The following is a 12,149-nucleotide window of genomic DNA, read 5'->3' as shown; positions in this document are numbered from 1 at the left end:
ACGCATCCAGAGGCATACGTAAGCGGAGGTACAACTGTATTATGGAGGATCCCCCAACACTCTAGAGCTGATCTTCCAGGGTGCCAGGGGGGAAGTCAGCAGATCCTCTCCCTTCGTCTTGTTAGTGGATCAAGAGTCCTTGTGTGAACATAAGAGCAGCAACTGGATTCCCTCTGCACCAGAGATGTTAGAGATAAAAGGAAAAATACTTACCACGTAATTGAAAATAAACCGGCTGTGACAAAGCTTGAGATGTTTGAGTAAGCTGTAAAGTTTACGGCAGTTCAGTGTGCACCAGGGGCAATGCAAGTCATCTCTTGCTTCCGTCTGCTGCCTAGTATTGTTGTTGTACAGGAACTGGGAAAAACAAGAGCTTGTTATTAATATAAAGTTGTCTCCTTTTTTCTGCTACGCAGATGGGAAGCAGTGCTTGCTAATGGTCAGGTCTAATCACGCACCGTCTCAAATATTAGATTTTTCAATACCTGATAAAATATTCTCAGTTTCTGTCGAGGCTCATTTGAAACATCCCTTTCTTTTCTTGCTTGCAGGTCTGGCGGCAAAGATTCTTTTACAGCTGCAAAAGAACAGGGATGTCACTAACTGTACCACAGTGGTACCTCGGGTTACATACGCTTCAGGTTACACACTCCGCTTACCCAGAAATAGTGCTTCAGGTTAAGAACTTTGCTTCAGGGTAAGAACAGAAATCGTGTTCTGGCGGCGCAGCAGCAGCGGGAGGTCCCATTAGCTAATGTGGTGCTTCAGGTTAAGAACAGTTTCAGGTTAAGAACGGACCTCCAGAATGAATTAAGTACTTAACCCGAAGTACCACTGTACTGTTCAAAAGAAACCTGTATAGGACTCAATGTTATGTAAGTAAAGCGCCACCATTTTGTTATAAGTAGCTGCTTAGCAAAAGGGAACTGAGTGGTCACATTTCAGAACACAAGACAGGGCTCCTAATTAAGACAACAAGTAGGAGAGCATAGCATGCTTTTAGCACTAGCTTCAACCTCTCTCTTTTTTTAAAAAAAAAACCAACTTCCACTTTTTAGTACATAAAAAGTACAAAAGAAGAAGAAAACAAAAAGAACCTCTTGTAACATATGAATGGATTGCTGATAAACATAGACTGTGTATGGACAAATACACTGACAACTGGAATGCATTTATAAAAAAATATAGCCGGAAATAAATAAATAAATGAATGAATGTATTAAAATAATCATTCCACTTATATACCTTTGTATTAGACAATCGTGTACGCAGTCACCCCTACTTGACACACTACCTAGATTTGCTCTTGGAGAATAATTATGTTAATCTTGCAAACAAACACAGACTCCAATCCTATACTACATTTGTATCAGCCCTTCCTTCCATGAAGCTTATTATACCATTCTATGATTTTAAACGCTCGCCTAAAGCTATCCACAACCTTCATGGCTGAGCAGCTATGTCTAACACACCACCTACTAAATCACACAAGAACCTAGTCGTGTATGAACTTTTTAACAATTGGCTGAACAAAAAAACACCTTTATTATAATTCCTCATGGTAGACCACTCCTTTTCACCCACCAGCATGGCAGCATACCATGATTTTCAAGAACCTTTTGATAAGAAGAAAAAAGTACTTCCACTCTCAGAAATAAAAGGCAAACGATGCTTCATACGTTATAATACTGCCACCACTAAAATTCAATCTTTTTTGGAGTGAAAACTGCTCTGCATCTAAATCTTCCCCGTACCTGTGCCACTGCAACATGCTGATGAAAGGAACTGGAAGCAGTACAGTTGCTTTTTAATGGATATTCTCAATATTATTAATTCGAACCCCCTTCCTTTGGCACCTTGTGTGAGGGAACTGCTTGCACTGCTCTAAATTCTGCGCTGGCTTAAGAGTCGTACAGCTAAAGACAGCACTGAAGGTCTTCAAGATCCACACATTGATTCTTTGCAGATATAGGTAAAGGTAAAGGTACCCCCTGCCCGTACGGGCCAGTCTTGCCAGACTCTAGGGTTGTGCGCTCATCTCACTCTATAGGCCGGGAGCCAGCGCTGTCCGCAGACACTTCCGGGTCACGTAGCCAGCGTGACAAGCTGCATCTGGCGAGCCAGCGCAGCACATGGAACGCTGTTTACCTTCCCGCTGGTAAGCGGTCCCTATTTATCTACTTGCACCCAAAGGTGCTTTCGAACTGCTAGGTTGGCAGGCGCTGGGACCGAACGACGGGAGCGCACCCCGCCGCGGGGATTCGAACCGCCGACCTTTCGATCGGCAAGTCCTAGGCGCTGAGGCTTTAACCCACAGCGCCACCCGTGTCCTCTTTGCAGATATAAGAACCAATAAATCCAATTCATTCTGGCCAGTGACCGAAATAAATCAATTCACTCGTTCATTCAATATATCCAATACCATGACACTAAGAATGGTTCTCACCTAAAAGGTGACATGGGTGGTTATACTGTCCTCTTGTGAGACGACAGAAAACAGAGCTCTTTGCCCATTACACACACACACACACACACACACACACACACACCCCTGCTCTGAGTCAAGACTAAGGTTACCAGGTTTTTTTCAATGAATCCAGGGACACTTTTCAACTTCAGTAGGAATGATAGGATTGTGGATAGGGACTGATTTGTAAAACTGGGGACTGGTCAAGAGGAGAAGGAAAGCAAGTAGCTAACTATGTGATTCCAGTCTTATGGCACTAGAGGGCAGCATAACCCACCATGTGATGTGCTTACCACCTTTGGAGAGCTCAAAAATACGATGTTTCACCTTCTGTACCTTGGTGAAAGGTGAACTACGCAAAATTTCATCTGGCAGAACAAAGAAACCTCAGCAACCACACTTTGTTGTTATTTTGACGTACACTTCTAATGCAGGTCATGATCTTTTAACCATTACTGAGATGCTTGCCTGCCTTCTGTTAGCCTGATTGTGCTTAATATTAGCTAGGGTTTCTCTTCACTGGAATTTGCTAACAGAAAGCACTGTTAAAATCTGTAAGAACAATGTGCTTGTTTGCGTGAGGTGGGAGTACTCAATGGTTAGGAGAGGTTGCCTGCACTGATATTTAGTGACATTTCTAATTGTTACAATTGTCAGAGTGTGTGTCCACTGCTCCAGTTATTTTAACAACTGGCAGCCCCCTTTCTATGGAACAGCATTTCTGTTGAGATACAAGCATAATAATAATAATAATAATAATAATAATAATAATAATAATAATTATTATTATTATTATTATTATTATTATTATTATTATATTATTTATTCTGGGCGGCTTCCAACAAATTATTAAAATACAATGGTCTGTTAAACATTAAAAGCTTCCCTAAACAGGGCTGCCTTCAGATGTCTTCTAAAAGTCTGGTAGCTGTTTTCTCTTTGACATCTGTTGGGAGGGTGTTCCACAGGGCGGGTACCACTACCGAGAAGGCCCTCTGCCTGGTTCCCTGTAACCTCACTTCTCGCAGTGAGGGAACCGCCAAGAAGGCCCTTGGCACTGGACCTCAGTGTCTGGGCAGAACGATGGGGTTGAGACACTCCTTCAGGTATATTGGACCGAGGCCGTTTAGGGCTTTAAAGGTCAGCACCAACACTTTGAATTGTGTTTCGAAATGTAAAGCATCCATTATTTGTACTTTCTGGAAATAATTGAGGACATTTTTGTTTTGACAAGCTTAGATGTTCATATGGCATCATTTTTAAAACCACTTTCAGTTGGTTTTTGTACAGTGGTACCTCAGGTTACAGATGCCGCTAACCCAAAAATAGTACCTCAGGTTAAGAATTTTGCCTCAGGATGAGAACAGAAATTGCGCAGCGGCGGCGCAGCGGCAGGCCCCATTAGCTAAAGTGGTGCTTCAGGTTAAGAACAGTTTCAGGTTAAGAACGGACCTCCAGAACAAATTAAGTTCTTAACCAGAGGTACCACTGTACTTCAAATGCATTGCAACATTAAAGCTCTACATTTGTATTAGCTCCTGGAAAAAATAATTGAAAATAAATTCAATTTCAGCCTTCCCTAAGATTCAAAAGAATCTGAATCAAACCAGTTCTAAGAATACTTTCCCAGCATTCCTTGAAACTACTGAAACACTTAAAATAGTAAGATTTTTACAGTTTGAATCTTGACTCCTGATTCATTACAAGAAGTCTTTACAGCAGGTTTTAACAGGCTGCAGAGGGAAAAAGAGTGTTGAGAGAATGTTTGAAACCAAAGGGAACAAAGCTTCAATGTTTTAAAAAGCTGTACCTATCAAGAGTATTCTCCTGCTAAAAACAGGCTTGTGTTCATCAAGATATATCTGACCATTTTAAGAAAATAAAGACTTTGTGAATAACCGTTTCCCACACAATACAGACACCTGCATTCCAAAACACGCTAGCATCCAGAATATCACAGTTTTATCACCAAGAGCAGAGGGTGAGCATTGAGGGGAAATTCACAAAACCATATTCCACAAACCAAATGAGCCCAATTCACCCTAAACATCTTTTGTATTTATCAGAAATCTTCGTTTCTTCTATCACATATGAACCGCTAAAGATGAAAATGGAAACTCTTACAAAATTAATCAACCTAGATAGAAATAAAAGCAACCCCAAACAAGCTGCAGATTTAAGTGAAGGGCTCATTAGGGAGTAGAGCTCCGCTTATGGAGGGATGGGGTTGCTTTCGTCTGACTTTTGGCAATTCCCCTCTTCCTTCTCAGGTTCTCCTCCCCAACCCCACCCAAGATATACTGTGCATTTATAAGCTTCATAAAAACAGGTAACAAGAGCATTCGCCAACAACTTTTTATCTATTCCATACTGAACATATCCAACTCATGTAAACATTAAAAAACAGCACAGAAATAGAAATGTAAGTAGGAAAAAAGCTATTAACACAATAGACTTAAAGCAACATAAATTGAAGTCACAGTCGGCAGCAGAAAACAGACTAGAAAATAAGGAAACTGCAATAACGGGCAACGACGTTATATAAAGAAGGGACCGACTGGAGTTCCCTAGGCATAGAAATTCCTAAGAGGGTACCATGATGGGGAAAAGAAAACTCTTACAGATCACAGCAACGAAAGGGATGGGGTACATGCAGAATTTCAGTTGCTGATCTCACAGTGTGATGAGGCAAGTATAGAAGCAGGTGTTCCCAAAGGTATGCAGGATGCAAACGTTAAGGGCTTTAAAGGTCAACATGGTCATACTGAATTGGGTTCAGGAACAAATCCAAAGCAGTGCAGTTGGACCAGCACCCGACTGACAGACTCTCTCTCGGGCAGCCAGCTAGGAAGCAAACAAGCACATCCTGAGCTCTGACACAACAGGATCAAATTCCCACAGATTTCCAAACAGAGATTTCCACCAGATAAAGACATTTAAGCATTGTACACATTAATCCTACCCAACTTTAGACAAATCCCCATAAACATATATATTTCTCTTGATTCTAGACTAGTAATAAAGGTAAAGGGACCCCTGACCATTAGGTCCAGTCGTGGCCGACTCTGGGGTCGCGGCGCTCATCTCACTTTATTGGCCAAGGGAGCCGGCGTACAGCTTCCGGGTCATGTGTCCAGCATGACTAAGCCACTTCTGGCGAACCAGAGCAGCACATGGAAACGCCGTTTACCTTCCCGCCAGAGCGGTACCTATTTATCTACTTGCACTGGTGTGCTTTTGAACTGCTAGGTTGGCAGGAGCAGGGACCAAACAATGGGAGCTCACCCCGTTGCGGGGATTTGAACCGCTGACCTTCTGATCGGCAAGTCCTAGGCTCTGTGGTTTAACCCACAGTGCCACCCGCGTCCCCAGACTAGTAATAGAATCACAAAATTGTAGAGTTGGAATCGACTCCCAAGGATCATCTGGTCGAACCCCCTGGAATGCAGGAATCTCAATTGAACCGTATGCATGAAACGCATTAGAACAGTGTTCAGAACTAGGCAACGAAAGAAAAAAAAATCCAATGTATGCAAGCAGCACTATCTGTATGTCAACACTTCCTTACCTATAGTCTGCGTAGGTTTCACAGAGCTGGGCTTGTTTTCTTGAGGGAAGCTCTCCGAATTCCGTGTTGAAAGCGGCTTCGCAGTAGGAGTTGTCGGTTTGTCATTTGCCTCTCCTGACCATCGTAGGGTAAACTGAAGTGTGGGTCCCTGAGAAAATGTTTCAAATGGAGGTAACCTCTGAAACAAAAATATATTGCTTTGAGAGATTTTCAAAGGAGCTTCAAATTGGGACCGTTACAGATGCCACCGCCAGCTACTGACATCAGGCACCTTTTCGGCGCTTGCAAAAAACAGCAAGCGTATCCAGATGTACAGATGTTTTATGCATTTAATCTGTTTTTAGCTTACTGTTGATTTCATGTTTATTTTTAAAGTACCAGTTTTTAACTGTTTTTACTGATAAATTTAATGACTTGTGGAGTGTTTGTTTTTTGTAAACAGCTTTGAGGTTTTATTACAATTAAGCAGTACAGTGGTACCTTGGTTTGCCTATGTCTTGGTTTGCATACGTTTTGGATTACTAACACATCAAAACCGGAAGTGTGTGTTTGCAACCTTTTTTTGGATTACAACCCATTTTCTTACGAACAAATTTTTTGGGGGAAGCCCCATTGGCGAAAGCGCGCCTTAGGTTACAACCTGTTTTGGTTTACAAACGGACCTCCGCAACGGATTATGGTTGTAAACCAAGGTACCACTGTAAATAAATTTTGTTAATTAAATAGTCTATTTCGCTTCAAGGCTTCGGTCCTACAGCTTTCAAGAAGCATCACTATTTTCAAGGTCCTTAAGTGTTTTGAAGCTCCTCGCTTTATATACACTTTTCAAGAAGACTTTTTGGCAAATGCCAATGGCACAAACCTTCCCATCCAGTATTGTCTCCCATGTTGCTCTTTTCTTGCTGACTGGGCACTCTTCCATTTCTTGCATGGCTACTTCATATTCCCCATCAAGAAGCTGCAGTCGTCTGTTGCGCAAAATATATGTAAAGAGAAATTAATTTCATTAGCTGGTATTCAATAACAAGTCATGTTAATTTGCATGAATCCATCATCCACATCATCATGCGAAAGACTGGACTGGATGAATCCCAAGCCAGAATTAAGATTGCTGGAAGAAATATCAACAACCTCAGATATGCAGATGACACAACCTTGATGGCAGAAAGTGAGGAGGAATTAAGGAACCTTTTATTGAGGGTAAAAGAGGAGAGCGCAAAATATGGTCTGAAGCTCAACATCAAAAAAACGAAGATCATGGCCACTGGTCCCATCACCTCCTGGCAAACAGAAGGGGAAGAAATGGAGGCAGTGAGAGATTTTACTTTCTTGGGCTCCATGATCACTGCAGATGGTGACAGCAGCCACGAAATTAAGAGACGCCTGCTTCTTGGGAGGAAAGCAAAGGTCCGTATAGTAAAAGCTATGGTTTTTCCAATAGTGATGTATGGAAGTGAAAGTTGGACCATAAAGAAGACTGATCGCCGAAGAATTGATGCTTTTGAATTATGGTGCTGGAGGAGACTCTTGAGAGTCCCATGGACTGCAAGAAGATCAAACCTATCCTTTCTTAAGGAAATCAGCCCTGAGTGCTCACTGGAAGGACAGATCGGGAAGCTGAGGCTCCAAGACTTTGGCCACCTCATGAGAAGAGAAGACTTCCTGGAAAAGACCCTGATGTTGGGAAAGATGGAGGGCACAAGGAGAAGGGGACGACAGAGGATGAGATGGTTGGATAGTGTCTTCAAAGCTACAAACATAAGTCTGACCAAACTGCGTGAGGCAGTGGAAGACAGGAGTACCTGGTGTGCTCTGGTCCATGGGGTCACGAAGAGTCGGACACGACTAAACGACTAAACAACAACCTCATCATCATCCACATCATGGCTGGGCTGCACGCACACTAGGGCTTTTAAAAGTTCCCCTTCCTATTGCAGTTCCATGTCACATACCTGCCCCAAAGCACACCTGAGCAAGGGCTTCTGCGAATCCCAGCCAGTTCTCTAAACAGTCCAACGTACATGACAACCGAACACAAATATTCCTAAATCTATTTATTCCACCACCCCCTCCCGGAAAATTAGCAGCAAGACAATAAGGTGTATAGTTTCATTAGAACAGCAGCTGCACTTGTTCATCCAATGGAATTTATTACTTAAGTAGCAAATACCTAGTTAAACCCACCACAGGAAGCCCTTAAAAACTATGATGATGGCACATGAATTCTAGACATCAAGTTCCAATATAATCCATGAAAGGAGAGTACAAAGACAGTGAAAGGTAGCTACTTATAGTTTAGCCAGGAACTTAAAGCTGCAAGTTTGTAACTTTTGTTTGCATGTGAAAAATGTATAAATTCAGTATCCTAGAGTTTAATCACAATAGCACCGCCCACTTATAGGATGAAAGCTCTACTCTTTTCCATAATATTTTAAGCATTCCACCAGATCAGGACCCCAGCAGTCACATGTTTTAAATCAAACACAGAAGTCAGAAATGTGTGGGGTTTATTGATTGAGACTATTTTGATACTATTATGTACACATGAGCAGCTTCCATTTTAAATAGAGATGGGGCAGTAGGCATGTTTCAGGCAATTCTTTTTACTATGCCACTACTAAAAATGTGAAGGCTGGGGGTGTGGAGAGAGACAAACTGGGGAGAGTAATAAAATGTTCAGAACAATATATTTATTCCCCCTAAATGATTTCTAAAAACTATGCGAGAGGAAGACTTTTATGTAAGGTTATGTACTGGAGGAAACAGTTTCTGGAATACTTAACATTCTTCTTTGTTTTACTATAATGCCAGTGGTTTCTTTTATTTATTTTTTGCTTGTTCCTCATAAACTGGTGGAAATAAAAAATGTGGTGGCTTCTTATAGTAGCTCATTTGTAGCAAAAAAATAAAAAAGGAAATTTGCTCATTTGTTTGAATGAATTGTGTTTTTAACATACCAAACATGATAATTTTATGGCTAACCAATTCATACACAATACATTTTATGCTTCTAAATTGATGGTTGACTTGTAAAGGCGGTTTAAAAGTAAATCTTGCATTTTTTTCATTTCCCCCAAAATTTCTGATTTCCTCCTGTTGCTTCAAAATTTCACATCTCTAGCCATGACAAAGAATTTCTCAATGCCGTTTTGGGAAACATGAATCTCTAAAACTAGGATTTATTTTACAGAAGACATTTAAAAGATTAAAATGAAATTCACGCAGAAAAAGGCAAATCCAATACATGCCCTAGGAGAAGTCTCTTTTTAAAAAGTATTACCTGTTTTTATCAAATACAGTCATCTGTGCTACAAAAGTCTTCTCCCCATCTTCACGGTTGGAAGAATTGCGTTTTCTCCTAGCTGGAAGCTCCTCGTTAACATCTGCATTTAAGCACACTAAATATTATACTTGTAAGGAATAAATATACACAAATTTTCTGGCATAGCTGTTCAGTAAGTCACTGAATTAGATTCAATGAGGGTTTATTTTAACGATTGTTTCAAACTTTAGACATAGCTCTTTGTTCAACCCCTGGTGAATATTACGAGAATAAGGCTCAGTTAAGAATCTTCCAGGGACATCGAAAAATGGAAGTTCTATTCTAGAATGAAAAAATGAACAGAGAACCCTCCAAGTTAGTATTCTTGCAAGGAGTGCAGGCTTCTTGAAATCTTACACACACACATTTCAGTTGTAGTGGTGGTTGTGCAATTGTGTATGCCAGTGTAACATCCAAACAGTTCCCATGTTGATCCTCAACTTTTTAATGGGAGGGAAATTATTTACACCAGTTCCTGACGGGTTTTTAACCATGGAATGAATAGGCATAGATGTGCTCTTCCTCTATGCCACCCACTTCACCAGCAGAGCTTGTCTGCAGTACGTGGGGGAATTTCCATGGACACATCTACAGTCAAGGCAGTGGATCTGCAACCTCCAGGGTTGTCAGGAACACTTTGTCTCATCCTAAAACCACTCACCCAGAAAAACTGTTGAGTATAGGATTGGAAGTATAAAGCAATTAACGCCCACACATTCAAAAGCCTGCTTAATATTTTTCTTTTAAGCAGCTAGCTGATTTCCCCCGATTAAATGAGTAAGTTCTGGATATACTTCATGCTTACCAATGTTTTCATTAGTTTCACCATTTATCATCCCATTAAATTCTCTTCTTCCTGGACGCGTTACTCTGAATAATAATGAGTAAGACTTCACCATATGGCTGTTACTGGGTTCAAATTCGTTGCTGGAAACTGCTAGTGATGGAAAGCTGCCTGGTTTCATTTGGTTGAGGTCTGGATTCAAGGGCACCTGCTTTTTACCAGTAGGTACTTGCCTTACTGGACAACTAACATCCTGTAGACATAGAACATATTTAATACTTTTCAGTATCTGGATAAAGTGAAAATGAAAGGCCTGTGAGGTTTAACGAAGACCCATTGGGGGGATGGGAAACAGTTTATAAATGATGAACATGTATTGTCAAACTCCCTCTTCTATAGATTATTGTGTAGTCTAAATCTAGGATATGACACATGATGAAGTTAACAAATCTGCTTAAAGTGAGAGAGAAGACAGCAAGTAATCTCTTTCAACATTTATTGAATTCATTATTTTATTAGAGCAACAAAGCACAAGATTCTGTGAACCCATATTCTTTAGGGGAATTTTAAAAGCAGAGAATACAGACAAAATATTAAAATAAACTGGAAAATGGTTATTACTTTTTTCTTTATGACTTGTAGAAATACTTAAATGATATATTTTCCACCAGGGAAAATGTGGGCTATAAATAATAATAATAATAATAATAATAATAATAATAATAATAATAATAATAGCAGCAGCAGCATTTTGGAGATCTTACAGTATTGAATTTAACTGGGGACTGTTGTATTATATTGTATTTAAACGCCTTTGCAGAGTCTCGTTAATAAAGAAAATGGTTTATATATATTTTTAGGAAACTCGACTGTTAAAAGCTGCTTTCTCCTGCTATTGCTAAACCATGCCTAAACTTACCTTTCGTTTCTTGTGGCAAACTTTTATAAGCAGTACTTCCAGAGTTACAGAACTTTGTTCATTTTCTGAGTTTTGCAATGGCTTATCTAAAAAGAGCCCAAGGGGGAAAATGTTTTAAACTTCTGAAAGAGAGGTTCTACCCCAGTGCAACCCAGATACATATCTGCCAGTCTAGGTGCTGTCTTTTTGCTTTAATGTGTCACTGGCCCTTTAAACTATATAGAGAACCTTAAGCACAGGCCCTGTAGCACTGTACTGCATTACCCAATTTGCGTGCAGGGCAGGGAGGAGAGAGATCAAGGGGAGAGTTGAATGGAGCAGTGCATGTTAACTCTCAGCTGTGCTCACTGGAGCCACTGCTGAAGCCCAGGGTTAATAGCCGCAAGAAGGGGCAAATGACAGGGCCCACTGAGGCTGATACTGGATCCCTGATGTCCCCCTCTTCTTTTTCAAGCTGCTGCTAGGGTGGCAGTGCTCAGCCCAGCACTATAAAGTGCCGTGTCAGGTGAGGATGAACCCACTACCAGGTCCAGAGTAATTCCAGGAAAATGAAGATTACATGCAGCTGCTTCGTCTATTCTATCAAAGCACTGGGCCTTACTACTGCCAGCTCACCACCTTCCTAGTAACTATTTTTTTTTTAAAAAAGCAATATCATTAGCTATTGGTTAGCTAATGAGAAGAAATCCCATAGGACAGAGCAAGGGCTCCAGGAGGACACTGGGACCACGTCCCCCGAAAGCTGATTCCAACCCTATTCATTTTGGGGAGCAAGCAAACAGCAATTTGCAGAAAAAGAGGACTGTTGCCATTTTCATGGACATGTAGAGCTCAACACTTTCTGACAATTTAACACCATTCAACCAAGAGGCCAGTCTTTAATGTTGTCTGCCTGCACATGTACCAATAAAATTACATGGGTTACAGCACTAAAATTTAAATGTATCTTGAATCTAGCTTAGATCATTTCTGCTGTTATTTTTCTCCATGATAACTTATCATCCCAAAATGTTAAGTGTACTATAAAATGATATACAGTTCAGCTTAGTCATAATGAAAGGATTTTATAAGGACACATTTCGCAGTCTA

The 12,149-nt window shown here is 40.7% G+C and overlaps 1 protein-coding gene across 1 annotated transcript in view; it reads right to left on the bottom strand.

The window, feature by feature from the left end:
• SUZ12 (SUZ12 polycomb repressive complex 2 subunit) overlaps window positions 1–12,149 on the bottom strand; it is a 37,987-nt gene that overhangs the window by 13,854 nt on the left and 11,984 nt on the right. Inside the window, exons 6-12 of the mRNA XM_053375177.1 lie at window positions 11,061–11,146; window positions 10,163–10,394; window positions 9,316–9,418; window positions 6,898–7,003; window positions 6,036–6,213; window positions 486–577; window positions 214–357 (exon numbers count right to left, since the gene is read on the bottom strand). Of these exons, the coding sequence (XP_053231152.1) occupies window positions 214–357; window positions 486–577; window positions 6,036–6,213; window positions 6,898–7,003; window positions 9,316–9,418; window positions 10,163–10,394; window positions 11,061–11,146 (941 nt within the window). The remainder of the gene's footprint in view (window positions 1–213; window positions 358–485; window positions 578–6,035; window positions 6,214–6,897; window positions 7,004–9,315; window positions 9,419–10,162; window positions 10,395–11,060; window positions 11,147–12,149) is intronic.

This window comes from Podarcis raffonei, chromosome 2 (assembly GCF_027172205.1).
Source record: "Podarcis raffonei isolate rPodRaf1 chromosome 2, rPodRaf1.pri, whole genome shotgun sequence".
NCBI lineage: Eukaryota > Metazoa > Chordata > Lepidosauria > Squamata > Lacertidae > Podarcis > Podarcis raffonei.
This window is presented reverse-complemented; position numbering and strand designations above follow the sequence as displayed.